A 15,505-nucleotide genomic window follows, 5' to 3' on the forward strand; every position below is an offset into this window, starting at 1 on the left:
CGGAGCGGGCCCGGAAGGGCGGGCGAGTGACTGGCTGCCTCCCTTGGGGAGTGGCCCCTGGGCGGGCCCCTGCTGGGCTGGGCCGAGTCGGTGGCAGCGGCTCCGCGGTCTCTCGCTTGCCTTCAGGCCGGGGCGGGGGTTTCGTTCTTGTGGTCTCCTAGCCGAAGGGGTGAGGCTATTGGCCGCAGTGAGCCACTTTCTTTTCCTCCTCGGCCTGTCGAAGCGGCCCAGAGGCCGCGATTAGCTTCCTGCTCCGTGACAGCTGCACGCCTGGCTCGCCGGAGCGGACCGAGGGGCTCGGAGACCTTCAGCCACGCGAGGCCGGGCGTTGAGCAGTCAGAAATCACCTCGGCTTTGGCCCACGCCTGCTCCCCAGTGACAGCCGTTCGCCCTATTCGCGCCTAGTTAGCGCCAGCCCCAGGAGTTCGCGCCCGGCCCTCAGGTGTCACCCCCCGCGGAAATTGGGGGAACCATATGGGATTGGACAAGGGTGAAGGGACGAGGCAGGATTTGGGGGCCCCGGCTTTAATTCCAGAATAGATGGAGAAAAGCAGTATAAAAGAAGAAAAAAAAAGCCTCGTGGATAGGAGGAAGCATTTACTTACAAAACTGTCAACACTGTTTGGTCAAAGGCCAAAAGGAGTTACCGTTCCCTTGCAAATACACACCCACACACTCCTCCTTGAATAAAAAGTTAAATATTTCTCAGCTGGGGCAGAATTTATGGATGTTTACCGACAGTAGGTCAACAGATTAATTTAAAAGAGAAATTGAGAGTTGCCTAAGATTTCCATGCTCTGTGGGAGGGCCCATCAACTTCAAACACTGCTGTGGAGGTGAAAAACAGAATTCGGAATGATTTTTCTTTGCTATGTAGCTTGGTTAATAAATTGAACTCATTTTAGAATAAAGTTTTCTTTATTGTATTACGTTTATTTTGGAAAGATAGAACTTTTATTTGTTTTATTTTTTTTCATTCACCTTCTCAAATCTGCTGGCACAATGTTTAAACACGGTTAGCCCAGTTTTTGAAATCTGACCAGGTATGTTTCTATTAAAATATTTAAAAACAAGAAAAACTTTTCCCTTTGTGTTTTTCAGTTTTAATTTTTCACTTTGAGCCTCCTTTAATAACACTAATTTGTATCCAGGCTTCTGTAGATAATCTTTAAAAGTTAGTAGTCTGTCTGGTTGGGCTAGGTGTTGGAATGAGCTGAATAAAGAGCTATGGAATTCTTGCCCTGAGAAGTCTTTTTAAAAAGAGAAAAAAATTAGTAGTTCAGGCGTTCATCCTATCATGAAATCCTGGAGTTTTGTGGAGGTGGGAACGGGAGACACAGGCTGCTGCTTCATCTTCTGACTATATATCTGTGTTGTATGTTCATTTCCTTGGGCACTTTCCACCCTACTATTAGATGGGACACCAAACACATTCCTGAACAACGGGTCTATGCTATCCTTACACTTGTGAATCTTCTTGTTTCTTGTCATATATATGGTAATGTTTTCCCTGTACTGATTTAATACATTAAAAATAAGATTCCAAGCATAAGGCATATTCCTTAGGGGTGAGTTGTGAATCCAAGACATAGGCATGTTTGCAGCTTATTGGTAGAATAAAAGTGATTTGATTTAGGTAAATAGGAAAGGAGCTTGTTAGTATAGAAAATTATGGTTAAATAGAGCTTACGGATATAAGATCTCATGTCAAATAATATATTCTTCATCAAGACAAGAAATTTCATTTCTTTATGGAATTTGTTACACATTTAGAATGCCTGATATGGATTACATGTTTAGAGATGGTGTGCAAGAGACTAGTTTGCGCTGCTAGTGGAGTCTCATCTCTGGCTTCCTAGAAAGTTACTGGAAAGTTCCCCTTTCATCTGGAAATCCACTTTTAGATTTCATCTTCAGGCCTCTTTCTTGGCTTCTTCATTCAGTAATCGTACTGTAATGTTACATTTGATGACAGAAAACACCATTGCCTGAAGATATATGACCACAGTGCTAGTTCAACTTAAGTTTAAATTGTTAAAATCCAGATTTCTTTTAAGTCCAGTATGTACTAGTTTTGCATCTGTACGATTTTATAGTAGTAATATTATGGAGACCATTGTTGACATTGAATACAAGTGGTCTTTTACTGCCTGAAACTTTTCCTTATTGTCTCTAAATTTTATACTCTTACACTCCTAGTCAGTGGCCTATATTTTATGGTGACTTAGGTTTTGAAGGGTGTATAGATCTTTCTGTGTTTAATATCAGATGCCTGAAATTCGCTTCATGTGAAGTTTGAGATCTTGGAATAGTGTAGGTGATTCATGTATAAATGTGATGGTAGCTCTTCATTGAAATTATTAGTGATAATTCCATATCGTTGATTATGGGTGATTAGGTTCCATCATTAGTTAAAGCAAATTCTGTTCTGACTCTTCTCCAGCTGCTGGCTTGGGTCAAATTCTCTTGTTTGAAAGTTGATGTAGCCCAGGTGGTGTAGGTGAGATAGTATGCCCTTTTAACTATTTTCTGTTAAGCATTTTTCTATTTCTTAATTAAGATAAGAAGTTGGAAATAAGAAAATAGAAACAAACTAGGGAAAACAGCTAACTGTATTTGCTTGAGTGTCTTACTGCCACATAAGCAAAATTGGTGTGGGTAATTTAAGCATAAAACCCTGAATTTATGTGTATTGATCTCCACCGCCCCTGAAAATTACTTGACCTGAATTGTCCAGGTATTTCTTTTCTTTCCAGATATTTTAAAAATGTACTTTTTGCTGTATAGGTGAGGTCCCAGATTTGTAAAATTAGATTGTACCCTGGGATTATTAAATCTGTTAGTCTTGGTATAAAAATTCACCTGTATCACTTAAAGGGCATTGTCGATGTTGTGTATATGTTCATTTTAGTACCCACAATGTGACTCACTCTCTTTTGCCTTCAATATATTTTCTTTATTTCCTAGGTTATAGTAACCCTATGTCTTAAATTATCAGACTTTCAGATTGAACCAAAATGCTGAAGTGTATGTGTGTTTTAGGTTTTTAAGCTGATATGTTTCTGATGGGCAGCCTTATGATTCACTTAGGTTCTGTTGCCAGCTGCTCTGCTTATAAATCCGAGGTCATTTGGCTAAAGTGTTTTCCAGTACCTTAGCTTTATTAGGATTGCTTATTTCATTACAGATTTTTAGATGACCCACATAGGTCTTGGGGTCGCATTGCTACTTCAGTGTTTCTTACTAGTTCTATTTCATGTTTTAAAGCAACTTGAATTTTAATTTTTGTTTATAAAACCTGTTTTGTGGACCTAGCTATTTAAAAAGATAACTATTGAAAATGATTTTTCTTTTTCATTGCACCCCTATTAAAGTATTAAGCAAACTAAAATAAATCTTCAGTACCATGTGTCCTAGAGAAAGCAAAGGAACAGAATATAGTGTGTGTGTGTGTGTGTGTGAGTGAGAGAGAGAAGAGAGAACATTGGTAACAAGTCATCTTAGAAGGAAAATGCCAAGGAGGAAATACACCTCCTCAGTTATGAGGCAAAAGCTTCAGGTTCCAGAGCTATTGAATGAATTGGTAAGAGTTGTAAGGAAAAGTTTGGTGAAAAGAACCTTGGTTTATTAAGTGAGGTGTGTTTTAGTGCCAATTATATGACTTCATTTCATTATAAAAATGTTTACACAGAGATGAAATAAGCTGACGCTACTTGGGCATTTTTTATGGTATGTAAAATTTATTTTGGAACATGAAAGTAATAAAATAGCAAATGTTTATTAAGTACCTGCTGTATGCTAAAAACTGTAGGGAGACAACAGACTTTATAAAAGATGAAATACAGTCTTGGTCCTTGGGGAGATAAGTACTCATTCAAAGTTATTATATATGTCATAAGGATGGATGTGATTAATAATTGCCAGATAAGTGGCAGAGCCGGTGAGTTGTTCGAGTTCGTAGGAGGTCGTAATGACTCTGGACTGAAATGGTCTAGCAAGGGTTTGTATAGGAGGAAAGAGGCTTTGAAGGGTGGGTAGGATTCAAATAGGCAGAGGATTGGGCCATTTATTTGTGCAACATTTATTGAGTACCTACTTTGTACCAGGTGTTATACGAGGCATTCGGGATACAGAATTGAATTACATACATTAAGTAAGACAAATTCTCTTGGAGTGCTGGCACTCGAATGGGGGAGACATTATTGCAAATAAATAATATATTGAATTAGGTACAAAGTGCTTTTGGAACTATAAAGAAGGAATTGACTATCTGACTTGGAGAGAAAGCATCACTGAGAGGATTATGTTTTGAGGTGGGCCTTGAAGGATGAGAATTTTTCCAGAAATATATTGTCTAAATATATTGTCATTGCTGTGTAAATTAGTGTCAATATGTACAAGTATTTTAGAAACTATAATATATCATTCAGTAAACATTCATTAGTACCTGAGTTCTAATCACTAGGTACGTAGAGATGAAAGACATAGCCCCCTCCCTTCAAGGAGCTCATAAGCTTGTGGGGGAGATGGATATTTACATTGCAGTTGCTAAGTGCCATGGTATAGGTGTGCATCGTATGCAATGCTATGGGATCACAAAGGAGGAGGCACTGTTTACCTAGTCTGTGAACATCAGGAAAAGTTTTCAAGAATTGGAACACTGAAATGAGGCTTAAGGACAAGGAGAAGTAGGCAAAAGATGGAAATAGTGTACCCCCAAATGATAGGGCATGCAAAGTACAGAGATTTTAAAAAGTGATGTAATTAAAAAATGAAAAAGTGTTTGGAGTGTAGGATGTGTCTGGAATGTGGGGTAGTGGCAAAAGTTGAGGGTTGGAAATGTAGGCAAGGGTCAGATCACAAGGGGTCTTGTATGCCATGTTAGGATAAAGAATTTGGATTTTATATAAAAATGAAGTCAGTCTTGAAAAAGAGTTTTGAGATTTGAATTTTAGAGTGTTTTGAGTATTGTGGAGCATGGTAAAAATTGAAAAGATCGTAATAATTTTAGAAAAAAAATCTTTATTCAGACAAACAGTTCAGACAATTATTTAGGACCTATTGGCCGTGTAGGGTGAGGAAGAAAGAGACTTCTGAGATAACTCCCAGATGGATAACTATTGGTAATGGTTTAGAGGGGAAGAGCATACATTAAATTTTGGACATACTAAGTTTGAGATATCTAAGGACCATCCGAGTGGAGATACTTGATATTTTAATAAGGATCTGGAATTTAGGGGTGGAGTCTGGACTGAGCGATCTGCATATTTGGGAGTCCTCAAAATGTAGATTTTAGTTGAAGCTGTGTTTATGAATGAGATGACTAATTCAGAGTGGTGTGATAGAGGCCAATAACAGAATCCTAGGACACATACTGACATTTAAGGGTCAGGAAAAGGACTAGAAGTCCATGGAAATAGGCCAATCAGATATGACCAGAGAAGTCAGAGAAAAACCAGGTGAGTGATTTCAAGAACCCAAGAGAGAGTTACACTGTGGAGGAATAGAACAGAAGCCAGATAAAGGGATTGAGGAAAATAGACAAAAAATGAGAAAATGAAGTTATCCATTATAGATTACTCTTTCAAGAAGCTTACTTGTCAAAATAAGGGATATATATGGCAGAAACAAGGATAAGGAGTAAAAGAGAGTTACTTGTTTGGGTTCTTTTTAAGATCATAGAGACTTATGTATGTTTATCTGCTCAAAGGAAAGATCCAGTGGAGAATCAGAGGCAGAAGAAACAGAATAGGGCCATGGTGGGGTGGGGAGGGTGATTGAAGTTAAGAGGCTGGGGGAGAGGGATTCAGCACAGGTAGAGCACAGTTTTGGATGGAAGGAATACGTCTTCCCTGAGAAAGGAAGAAATGTAAAGATCCATACTGGCATAGGTATGGATAGAGAGAAAATGAAGTTTGGTCTGAAGGCCTCAGTTTTCCCTGAAGTTAGATCCAAAGTTGATTACTGAGTAAGGGATAAAGTGAGTAATGGGTTCAAGGAAGAGGTGACCATTTGAAATCTCCGCTGAGGAGACTGGGAGAGGGCACAGACTAGAATGTTCAGTAGGATTGCTGGGAAGTACCAATGACCGATTAAGTTGGAGACTATGAATTTGTAGTAGCACTGGGCCATTTTGATGATTTTATACTTAGCACCCAAGTTTAGAAGCTCATCCATCTAAGAATTGGAGAAGGTGTGTGAGCCAGGAACCTGAGTTTCATGTGAGACATGACTAGATGTTTAGTGGATGGAAGGGACCTCAAAGGAGGCATTTTTTCCTCATTGGAATGATTACGTTGGAAGTGGTAATCGGGAGCTAAAAGAAGACTGAAGCCTTCTCTGCTGGGAGCAGTGGAGTGTGGGAGAACTAGCAGTGTCCACTTGGAAAAAAGTATTTGAGAAGTGTTATCCTTCAGGGCAACTACGGTCTAATTAAGCTAGAGAGATGAAGACAACATTCTGTGAAGAGCTAAAGTGTGCGTGTGTGGGGGCAGAGGGGTGGATTTCTTTTGTTTTTTCTAATGGAGTTCTGGAGGCCTCAATGAAAAAGATTGGTAGGGAGAACAGACAGAGGATGGAAAAGAAAGCCTCTAGAGAGTAAAAGAAAGAGAAAAAAGTATAGATGACAGGAGAGACTTTATTTTGGACAGTTGCCAATAGGGCAACAATGAGAAGCACAGGCATCTGAATGATAACTTTGTAGTAAAGTTGTTCAGTTGGCACAGGCTGCACCTCAGTTGGTGTTGGAGTCTTCACAGGGCTAATAGTTGCAGCCTTTGCTTAGAGTTGCACAACAGGATTAGTTAGTTCCCAGAATTCCTTACCCAGTAGTAGAAAAAGTAAGATCTCTGCCCCTCCTGCCATCCTTGTGATCAATTTGGGTCGCTAGTTTATTTTTCCAACTTCCCGAATGAGAGCTTTTCGGGGGCCTTGTTTTTTTAGCCACTCTGTATTAAATCTGAATGAAAATACCTTGTGAATGTTACTGATTACTGTACGCATATGCTCCTCATGCCAAAATTTGGGTTAAAGGAAGTTTTTCAACAAAACAGTTTGGTCAAAATGAATACTACCAAATCAGGTTTTCTAGTGTTGGAAACTTGGTGATTTGAGGTGATTTTGTAGCTCTTTAGGTTGTTCCAGTTAATCCTCCATTTTAGCCATTTCAGTTATTTGCCATTTACATTACATTTTACGTACTTTATGTTCTGGTTTTTCCCTATTACAGATATGGAAGAGTAGGAGAAATAGTCTGAAAATAATAAGAAAAAATATATAGGAAGAAAATCCTAGACGAGCAGGAATAATTGGCTGAAGATGAATTAGAAATAAAAAAGAAAACCTTTTAAAAGCCTGAAAATAGATGGAAGCACTTTAAAATGCCTTAGGAGTTGCAAAACAAAGTAGTAGCTGAGAATATTAATTTTTTTATTGAGTTCATAATAGTTTACATCAATGTGAGATTTCAGTTGTACATTATTTCTTGACTTGAGAATATTAATTTTTGGTGAAAAAAATTGAACCCTCTATTGACCAACAGGGTCAATAAGCAACCCCCTGTTAGGCCAAATGCTATTTGGTCAGTTTTCTTTTGCCTGGTCAGATCACTTGCTACGGCTCCTTTCTCTAGCTGGCAAAGAACACATGCCATTTTCCTCTTATTTTCTTATTTACTGATATATTGAAACGTATTCTTTTGAAACTTCCTATTTTCCACTTTCAGTGTCATGTTAGAATGACACCAATCTCTAGTTTTCATCTACTTTTATCTATGGTAGATGGAGGCATACTTGGTTATAACATATGTAATGGTTTGTTTAATCTTTGGAGAAAAATGTACTTTAACAGAGGTTTTTATTTTATTGGAATCTAGATGTACTATATTTGGGAGAACAAAATGTATTTTAATGCCTTATTCTAGATGTAGGAAAACGTAATGGACATAAATGTGATCTAGTGAAGGGAAAATAAGCAAGTTCAGGTTTTGTTTTACTATGTATCAAAAAAAAAAAAAGAAGAAAGCAAGAAGGATTGGTGATTTCAAAGTCTTTTAGAAATGGTTGCCACCCCTCTGCTTTAGTTCTTATCTCACTTCTAAAGGATTGTGTTCTTACTAAATGTTTTTTCCTGCTACAAGGACGTGGTTATTTATTATTCTTTCTTAGGTAATACAATTCTAATCCAGCCCCTTGTTTTGAATTACTTTAAGTTGAAATGTGAAGAAACAATTGGTCCTATACATTTCCAGTCTTCTTTATAATAGTTGATAAAGTGATGACCCTGAAACATCAAAAAAATACTGTATACTGTATACTTGAATATAAAGTGAGTTTTTTCTAAAAAAGTTTTATTTCAGGAAAGAGGGAGCTGCCTTACATTTGAGTCTGTATGTAGACTTACTGTAAATTTCTCTCTTGCCATCTTATTTTGAAAAACAAAGTACTGTTTGGTAAAGAGCCTAAAACTACTTCAATCCAAGCAGATTTTGAATCCATAAAGAGGTCGCTTGTTGGATTCAGTAAAAAAGGAATCAAATAAATTTAACAGGTGTATAGTCATTTTTCCTAGGTGTATGACCTCAAAATTGTGCTAGATACCATTGAAAATAGACCTTCTTGTTTCCCATAACGTTTAACAAATACCAGTTTAAAACAGTACAGTTGGTGATTACCTGTGGAAATCATAAATATACACTACAGGAGTATAAAGGCCAACTATTTCGGTAGTTAGAAAAATGGGAACTGTAGCTTAGGATGCATTTATAGTGATAGCATTTTACATCTATTCGAAAAGTGCTGTGTCTCAAACAACTTATGGAGGTGAAGATGATTTGCTTTTGAAAAGTGTTAGATGACTCAAAAAGTAGCTTTATTGATAAGGAATACACTGATGTTGAAGATATGCATAATGATTTTGAATGAAAGTGTTTTGTGAAACAAGAAAGTTGGAGTAAAAGCAGTATTCAAAATTGTCATGATTTGTTAATGTTATTTTAAATCTATATGTGCATCTCAATTAATTTAAATTTCATAAGTAAGCATTTGTGTGTTTTATCTGTATCCCTAAAAGTTTTTGTTCCAGTTGGCCAGAAAACATTGTTTTTATATTCTTTTTAGGAACATGTGGATCACCTTATATTTGAGATTTCTTTTTATTCAGGCTTATATGGTATTAAGTTATATTTGTTATACTTCATTTAAGGTGAAGAGTATAATGTTTTAAGAGTTCTGCCAAAAAATGTTTTGGCTTAAAGAAAAATGCTTTAGTTATTTTGAAGGAACTTTTAATTTTGTGAGACAATTCATTCCCTAATAATTCTCATCAAAAGAGATGTTATATATAGATTAACAAAAAGTATAATTTGATTACTCTTTTTTTAAAAAAAGCTTTTTAGAAATTAACTCCTTATCTAATAAATGAAGAAACAAAAACTCCAGCTGTTCAGTTTTTACTCTTATTTACGTAGGTCCACTGATTAGTTTTTATGTTAATGTATTAATAGTGATTTTTTTTATTAATTAAAAAAATGCAGCAGTACCTTTCCCCCCAACACATCGCTTGACATCTGAAGAAGTATTTGATATGGATGGGATACCCAGGGTTGATGTTCTGAAGAACCACTTAGTAAAAGAAGGTCGAGTAGATGAAGAAATTGCGCTTAGAATTATCAATGAGGGTGCTGCCATCCTTCGGAGAGAGAAAACTATGATAGAAGTAGAAGCTCCAATTACAGGTACACTTATGTATGTCTTGGATATTAGTTCTTTATTACACCATTATTTAATTGCCTGGATATAAAGCTGTTTTCTCTTCGTATTGTATACTAAATTAGTATTACATGGACGTTGTCTTGAATTTCCAAATTGTTTTCTGTAATTTTTTTTAGTTTTTGCCTGTTTTCAGTGAATAAATTTGATCGTGAATAATTTGAGTGTAGAAATTAGTATAATATGCTTTTGTGAAGCTTTCATGAGTTGTGTTGGCCACAATTCAATTTGGTTCAACAAATACTTATTTACTTTGCTTTTGATCATTAGGGGCAAATACCTCAATGTCCCATCATGTACCAAAGATGATCATTTAGAAGTCAACAGAAAGTATTGAGTTAGAATGGAGATTTTACCACCACCATTATAATTTTGTCATCCTGAGACAAACATGCTTGGCTTCCTAAAGAGGAGCTTCATAAATTTAGATGAAAATTTTGTCACTGACTACAGATTTCATTATTTTTGTTATATCTTGTTCTAAATCTTGAGCACATGAACACTTGGGTACACAGCATCCCTATCATGACTCTTCATAGATGACTTCCTTCTCAGACATTTCTTGATAGAATTTATACTCTCTCTTATGTAAAAGAAAGTAGAATTTAAGTAAAATTTATTATTTTAGAGGGTTTTTTTTCATATCTAATAATTTTCTTGTTTCAGTGTGTGGTGACATCCATGGCCAGTTTTTTGATCTGATGAAACTTTTTGAAGTAGGCGGATCACCTGCTAATACACGATACCTTTTTCTTGGTGATTATGTGGACAGAGGTTATTTTAGTATAGAGGTAATAATCATATACTGTCACTTGATTTGCTTTTAAGTGTTATCATATGATTTCCATTAATTTCTAGTAAAATAAGTTCCTTAAAGTCTGTATATTGGATTCTTTTTAATACTTATCATATTCTGAAGTTTTTAGGTAAAGCTATTATTTATTCTTCTTCTGTCTTTCACGCTATTCTATTAATTTTCTTGTATTACTCTGTTTATATAATTATAACTGCCGTTTTTCCCAGTGAAAATTATGAGCAAACTGAGGGGTCTTCATTGCTCTGTTATCTAGTGGCTCCAAGGAGCTAGTGCTGTTTCTCTCTCTTGCCCCTAAAACCATTAACCATATGTCAAAAGATTAATTGAATTTTCTCTAATTAAATAAAGCATATTATAATGCTTTTATTGCTTAAACCCTAGTGCCTCTATCCCTCCTGTGGCTATTAAGACCTAAGTATATCATATGGAATCTTTGTGTATTCTGAAAGTATTCATTTGTTTTAAAAAACTTGAGAGGCATTAAAATGACCTGTAGATCATCACCTAACAGTAGATGGTTCTTTTTACTCCTTTTACTTTTTCTAATTATATAAATAAAATAAGATAGAGAAAAATTTGTATTTTCTAATATATTCATTTCTCTCTCTTCCTTTTTAAAATGAAAATGGGACCATCTTATAATATTGTTCTTTAACTTGCTTTTTTCATACATCTCTATACTGTGATGTCTTTCCAGGTCAGTAAATATAAATTTACAGCATTATTTTTAATAGCTGCATCGTATTCCATTGAATAAACAAAGCACAATTAATTTAATCAGTTCCTTATTGTTAGACACTTAAGTGTTCCCAGTTTTTTGCCATTACAAATGATGCTTCAGTGAGCCATGTTGCTTGTACATCTTTGCATACTTGCCCAATTATTTCTGTAGCACATATTCCTAGGTAAAATTTCGGGGTAAAAGCTCTACCAATAGATACTTGTGTTGAGCATTTAATATGTTCCAAGCCTGTTCTAAGCACTTAACACACCTTGATTAGTTTAATCCTCACAACAATGTTGTGAGGTAAGTGCTGTTATTTTATCCATTTTATAGATGAGGAACCTGAGGCCTGGAGAGGTTAAGTGACTTGCCTGAGGTCACATTGTTAGTAAGTGGTGCAGCCATGCACTCTGACTCCAAGCCTATGCTCTTGAACCACCCTCTCGCAGTATTGAAGCCTTAGCTGGTAAATGTTCATGCTGGTTATTGTTTATATCCCCTTCTCTAGTGTTTTCAACCTCCTTTCTGACGTATGCTAGGATTCCTAGTGGGGAAGCAAGTTCAGGGCTCTGTCCACCCAAATTCCCTAAGGAATTTTCTTATCCTGAGTTGTTCTTCCTTCCATTCATAGTTTCATCATCAGCCCTCTCAGCCTTCCTCAAGACTTTGAGAAAACCAGAAAATGGCACTTCTTCACAAAAAGTTTGGGGACTTTGACAAAAACAAAAAATAAATAATTTTAGGAGGCTTGGCTGGTAATTGAGCATATTGGTTTGTATGTCCTTGTATTGGCGTGTTTTGTGGCTGACTTTCTTCATACCTTTTATTCTTATAAAAGGAAAATAACAAAGAATCAAAATAAGCAAAAAGGACAGGTAGAGTTTAATAGGTAGAATAAGTTTAATTTTTTCTTGTAAATAAAGTGAAGCTGTGAATAGTTACACATTTCAATATACCTTAACTTGTTAAAAAGTTTGTTTTTACTTTTTGTATTTCCATATGAAGTAGTCCTTCCTTTCTTCTTAAGCAAATAAGTAAAATGTGAGTCTTTTCCTTCTAAGTCTATTTAGAGAAAAGCTTCTGCTATACTGTTTGTTTTAATATTCTTTTTAAAAAAATTGCACTTTCTTTGAATCAGTTTGAATAATAAGCACTTACGTTATGTAAGGCAGCAGTTATAACCAACAAAATAAACATAAAACATGACTGTTCCCTTCATGAGGCAGTGTGGGGTAATGCTTAAGATTAGAGGATCAGAATCCTGTCTCCGTTACTTACAAGTTTTGTAATTTGGGACAAGTTACTTAAGGTCTTTGCTTCAGTTTCCTCATTTGTAAAATAGAGATTTTATTGCATATTTCATAGGGTTGTTTGAGGAATAAATGAGAGGGGATTAATTATATAGTGCTTGACACATTGTAAGTACTCAGTAAATGTTAGCTGCCTTTATTTTTGACATTGTTATTTTATTTATTGATATAGCTAAGGAGGAGACCAGTCTGCTAATTGTTTTTACAGTAAACAATCTGCAAATCTAAAGTAATTAAACAGATTATTTGACTCATCCATTCCATAAATATTTGTTGCTCTTGTACTATTTGCTGGGTAATTTTCTAGGAGTGGAGAATCAGAAGTGAATAAGATGACAAAGTGCCTGATTTCATGGAGCTTATATTTTAGTAAGGGATGAAGAGAAAAAGATAGTAAAGAGTAATAGAGATTATAAGGATAATAAAGTTAGAGGAAAAAGAGCAAAGATCAAACAACTTAGTTAAACAAAAATATAAAATAAATTCACTGGAAACATTTTCTTTTGCAGTGTGTCTTATATTTATGGGTCCTGAAGATTCTATACCCAAGCACATTATTTCTTCTGAGAGGCAACCATGAATGCAGACACCTTACTGAATATTTTACCTTTAAGCAGGAATGTGAGTACTGCTATGAGAAATATTTTTACTTCCTCAGTGATCTTTTGGAGTGATGTGGGTAGTAGGAGTTTGAAGACTTTACAGTGCAACACGTAAGAACAGATTTTGTGTCCAAACATACAGAGCTCTGAGGAAGATTGTTCAGAGCTCTCTAATGTTTAATGACATTTTATTCAGACGTTTTCATTTCACTGTTTCCTATTAAGTTTGATTTTTACGTATTATTTAGGAACAGCTTTGAGTTTTGTATATAGTCTTTTGTTTTGTTTTGCTTTGGTAAGGAAGATTGGTCCTGAGCTAACACCTCTTGCCAATCTTCCTCTTTTTGCTTGAGGAAGAGTAGCCTGAAGCTAACATCTGTGACCACTTCCTCTATCTTGTATCTGTGCCACCACAGCATGGCTTGATGAGTGGTGTAGGTCTGCGCCCAGGATCTGAACCCATGAACCTGGGCTGCCAAAACGGAGGGTACCAAACCGAGCCACTACACCACCGGGCAGGGCCCCATGTATATAGTTTTTATGTTAAAGTTTTTTTTTCTAACAGGAAGAATAAATACCAAAAGCAAAAACAGTTGTTGTTGCTATTACATTGGAGATTTTTGTCCCGCAATATTGAGGCATTCCCATGAAGATTCTTAACAAATTATTCATCCTATCATCATTGCAGATCATTGCAAACACATCGTTAAAGAATTGAAAGTCTTAACCTACAATGTTTATGCCTTTTCTCTCTTAAACTATTATAGCAATGGTAATCTTAATAGCTGTAAGCAACCATATGATAGAGAGCAGTGTTTGGCCTTTTTTCACACCCTATAGCTCTGTGCTTGTTAATATTCATGACTATATTAAGTCTTACTGCTAAGTTCTAAAAATGGAAATAATTTCAGAATTATCGAGACTCAAAACATGACCCAATAAAGATCATAATAATAAAGACTTCCAGTAAAAGGAGAAAAAATATAGTGATGGGTAATGAAAGAGGTGGCAAACTCATAACTTCAAGGATAAGGTGGGTAACCTAAATGAATATAAGATGAAACCTGAAAAGTGCATGCTTGACCTAAAAGCAATCAAAGTAAAATTTTTATTAAACCACAGTGCTGGAAAACAGGTCTGTTAGTACACTACCAATTTAGAAGCTCTGGTTGCTGGGTATAGATTTTCTCATATTTGAATGCTACAATATTAAAAAGGGAAATAGGAGCTGAGCTCTTTTTTTTTTTCCAGATAGTTAACAAACCACCCACCAAAATCCCAAAAACATAAAATATCCAGAAATTTAAAGATATAAAAAGTAAAGCAATGTATCTGATATATCCTTAAAAGTAAATGAGTTTCATTTGGTGAAGTTTTGTCTTTCTTGTGTTGTATTACCTTCCGGCTTCACTGTCCATTTTAAACGTGCTTTGTAGATGAGAGGAGCTCTACTCTTCCGACATATGAATAAGATATTTTCTTTTCTTTTTTTTAATTGGATGGACCTTGAGTTTTGTTGTGGTGATGTGGTGGTCTTGTATGTAACAATGAAGTTGTTACTGACTTTTAGAATATTAAAACTATTTTAGTTTTAAATATAGTTCTAATTTTGTTTACTTGGCTGATAAAGGTGAAGAGTTGAGCTGTTTTTAGATATTTGACTTACTTATTTTTAGTGGTATTTTATGACTATCTGCTGCATACCCAAAATAAATTTAGAGAGAGCAAATATTTTGTCTTCATAAAACCCAACAATGTTGCTCATCTTTGTTAATTCTTATAGGGCAAAGATGCTTGCCTTTTGAAAAAAAAAATTGTATACAGTAAAATTCACTCTTTGTGGTGTTTAGTTCTGAGTTTGACAAATGCTTAGAGCTGTCCACCACCACAGTCATGATACAGAAAAGTTTCATCATCCCATGAATTTCCTCTTGCTGCCTTTTTATAGTTATCCCTACACCCATTCTCAACCCCTGCTACCACTTGGCTGTTTTCCCTGTCTGTAGTTTTCTTGCCTTGGTTTTAATAGTCAATTTTATATGTATGTTTTCAAAATGATCAACTAGTAATATAATTTTTAATAATTTAATTTTTCTTTTTCTAGGTAAAATTAAATATTCAGAAAGAGTCTATGAAGCTTGTATGGAAGCTTTTGATAGCCTGCCTCTTGCTGCACTTTTAAACCAACAATTTCTTTGTGTTCATGGTGGACTTTCACCAGAAATACACACACTGGATGATATTAGGAGAGTGAGTATATATTTTAGTTTCAAGGGTTGATTCCT

General features: G+C 35.6%; 1 protein-coding gene across 8 annotated transcripts in view; it reads left to right on the forward strand.

The window, feature by feature from the left end:
• The window catches only part of PPP3CB (protein phosphatase 3 catalytic subunit beta), a 42,968-nt gene that overhangs the window by 231 nt on the left and 27,232 nt on the right, over window positions 1-15,505 (forward strand). For all 8 annotated transcript variants that reach the window (XM_046652934.1, XM_046652938.1, XM_046652935.1 and 5 more), the window contains exons 2-5: window positions 9,533-9,733; window positions 10,434-10,558; window positions 13,128-13,239; window positions 15,325-15,470. In XM_046652934.1, the coding sequence (XP_046508890.1) occupies window positions 9,533-9,733; window positions 10,434-10,558; window positions 13,128-13,239; window positions 15,325-15,470 (584 nt within the window). The remainder of the gene's footprint in view (window positions 1-9,532; window positions 9,734-10,433; window positions 10,559-13,127; window positions 13,240-15,324; window positions 15,471-15,505) is intronic.

Source organism: Equus quagga, chromosome 2 (genome assembly GCF_021613505.1).
Source record: "Equus quagga isolate Etosha38 chromosome 2, UCLA_HA_Equagga_1.0, whole genome shotgun sequence".
Taxonomy (NCBI): Eukaryota; Metazoa; Chordata; class Mammalia; order Perissodactyla; family Equidae; genus Equus; species Equus quagga.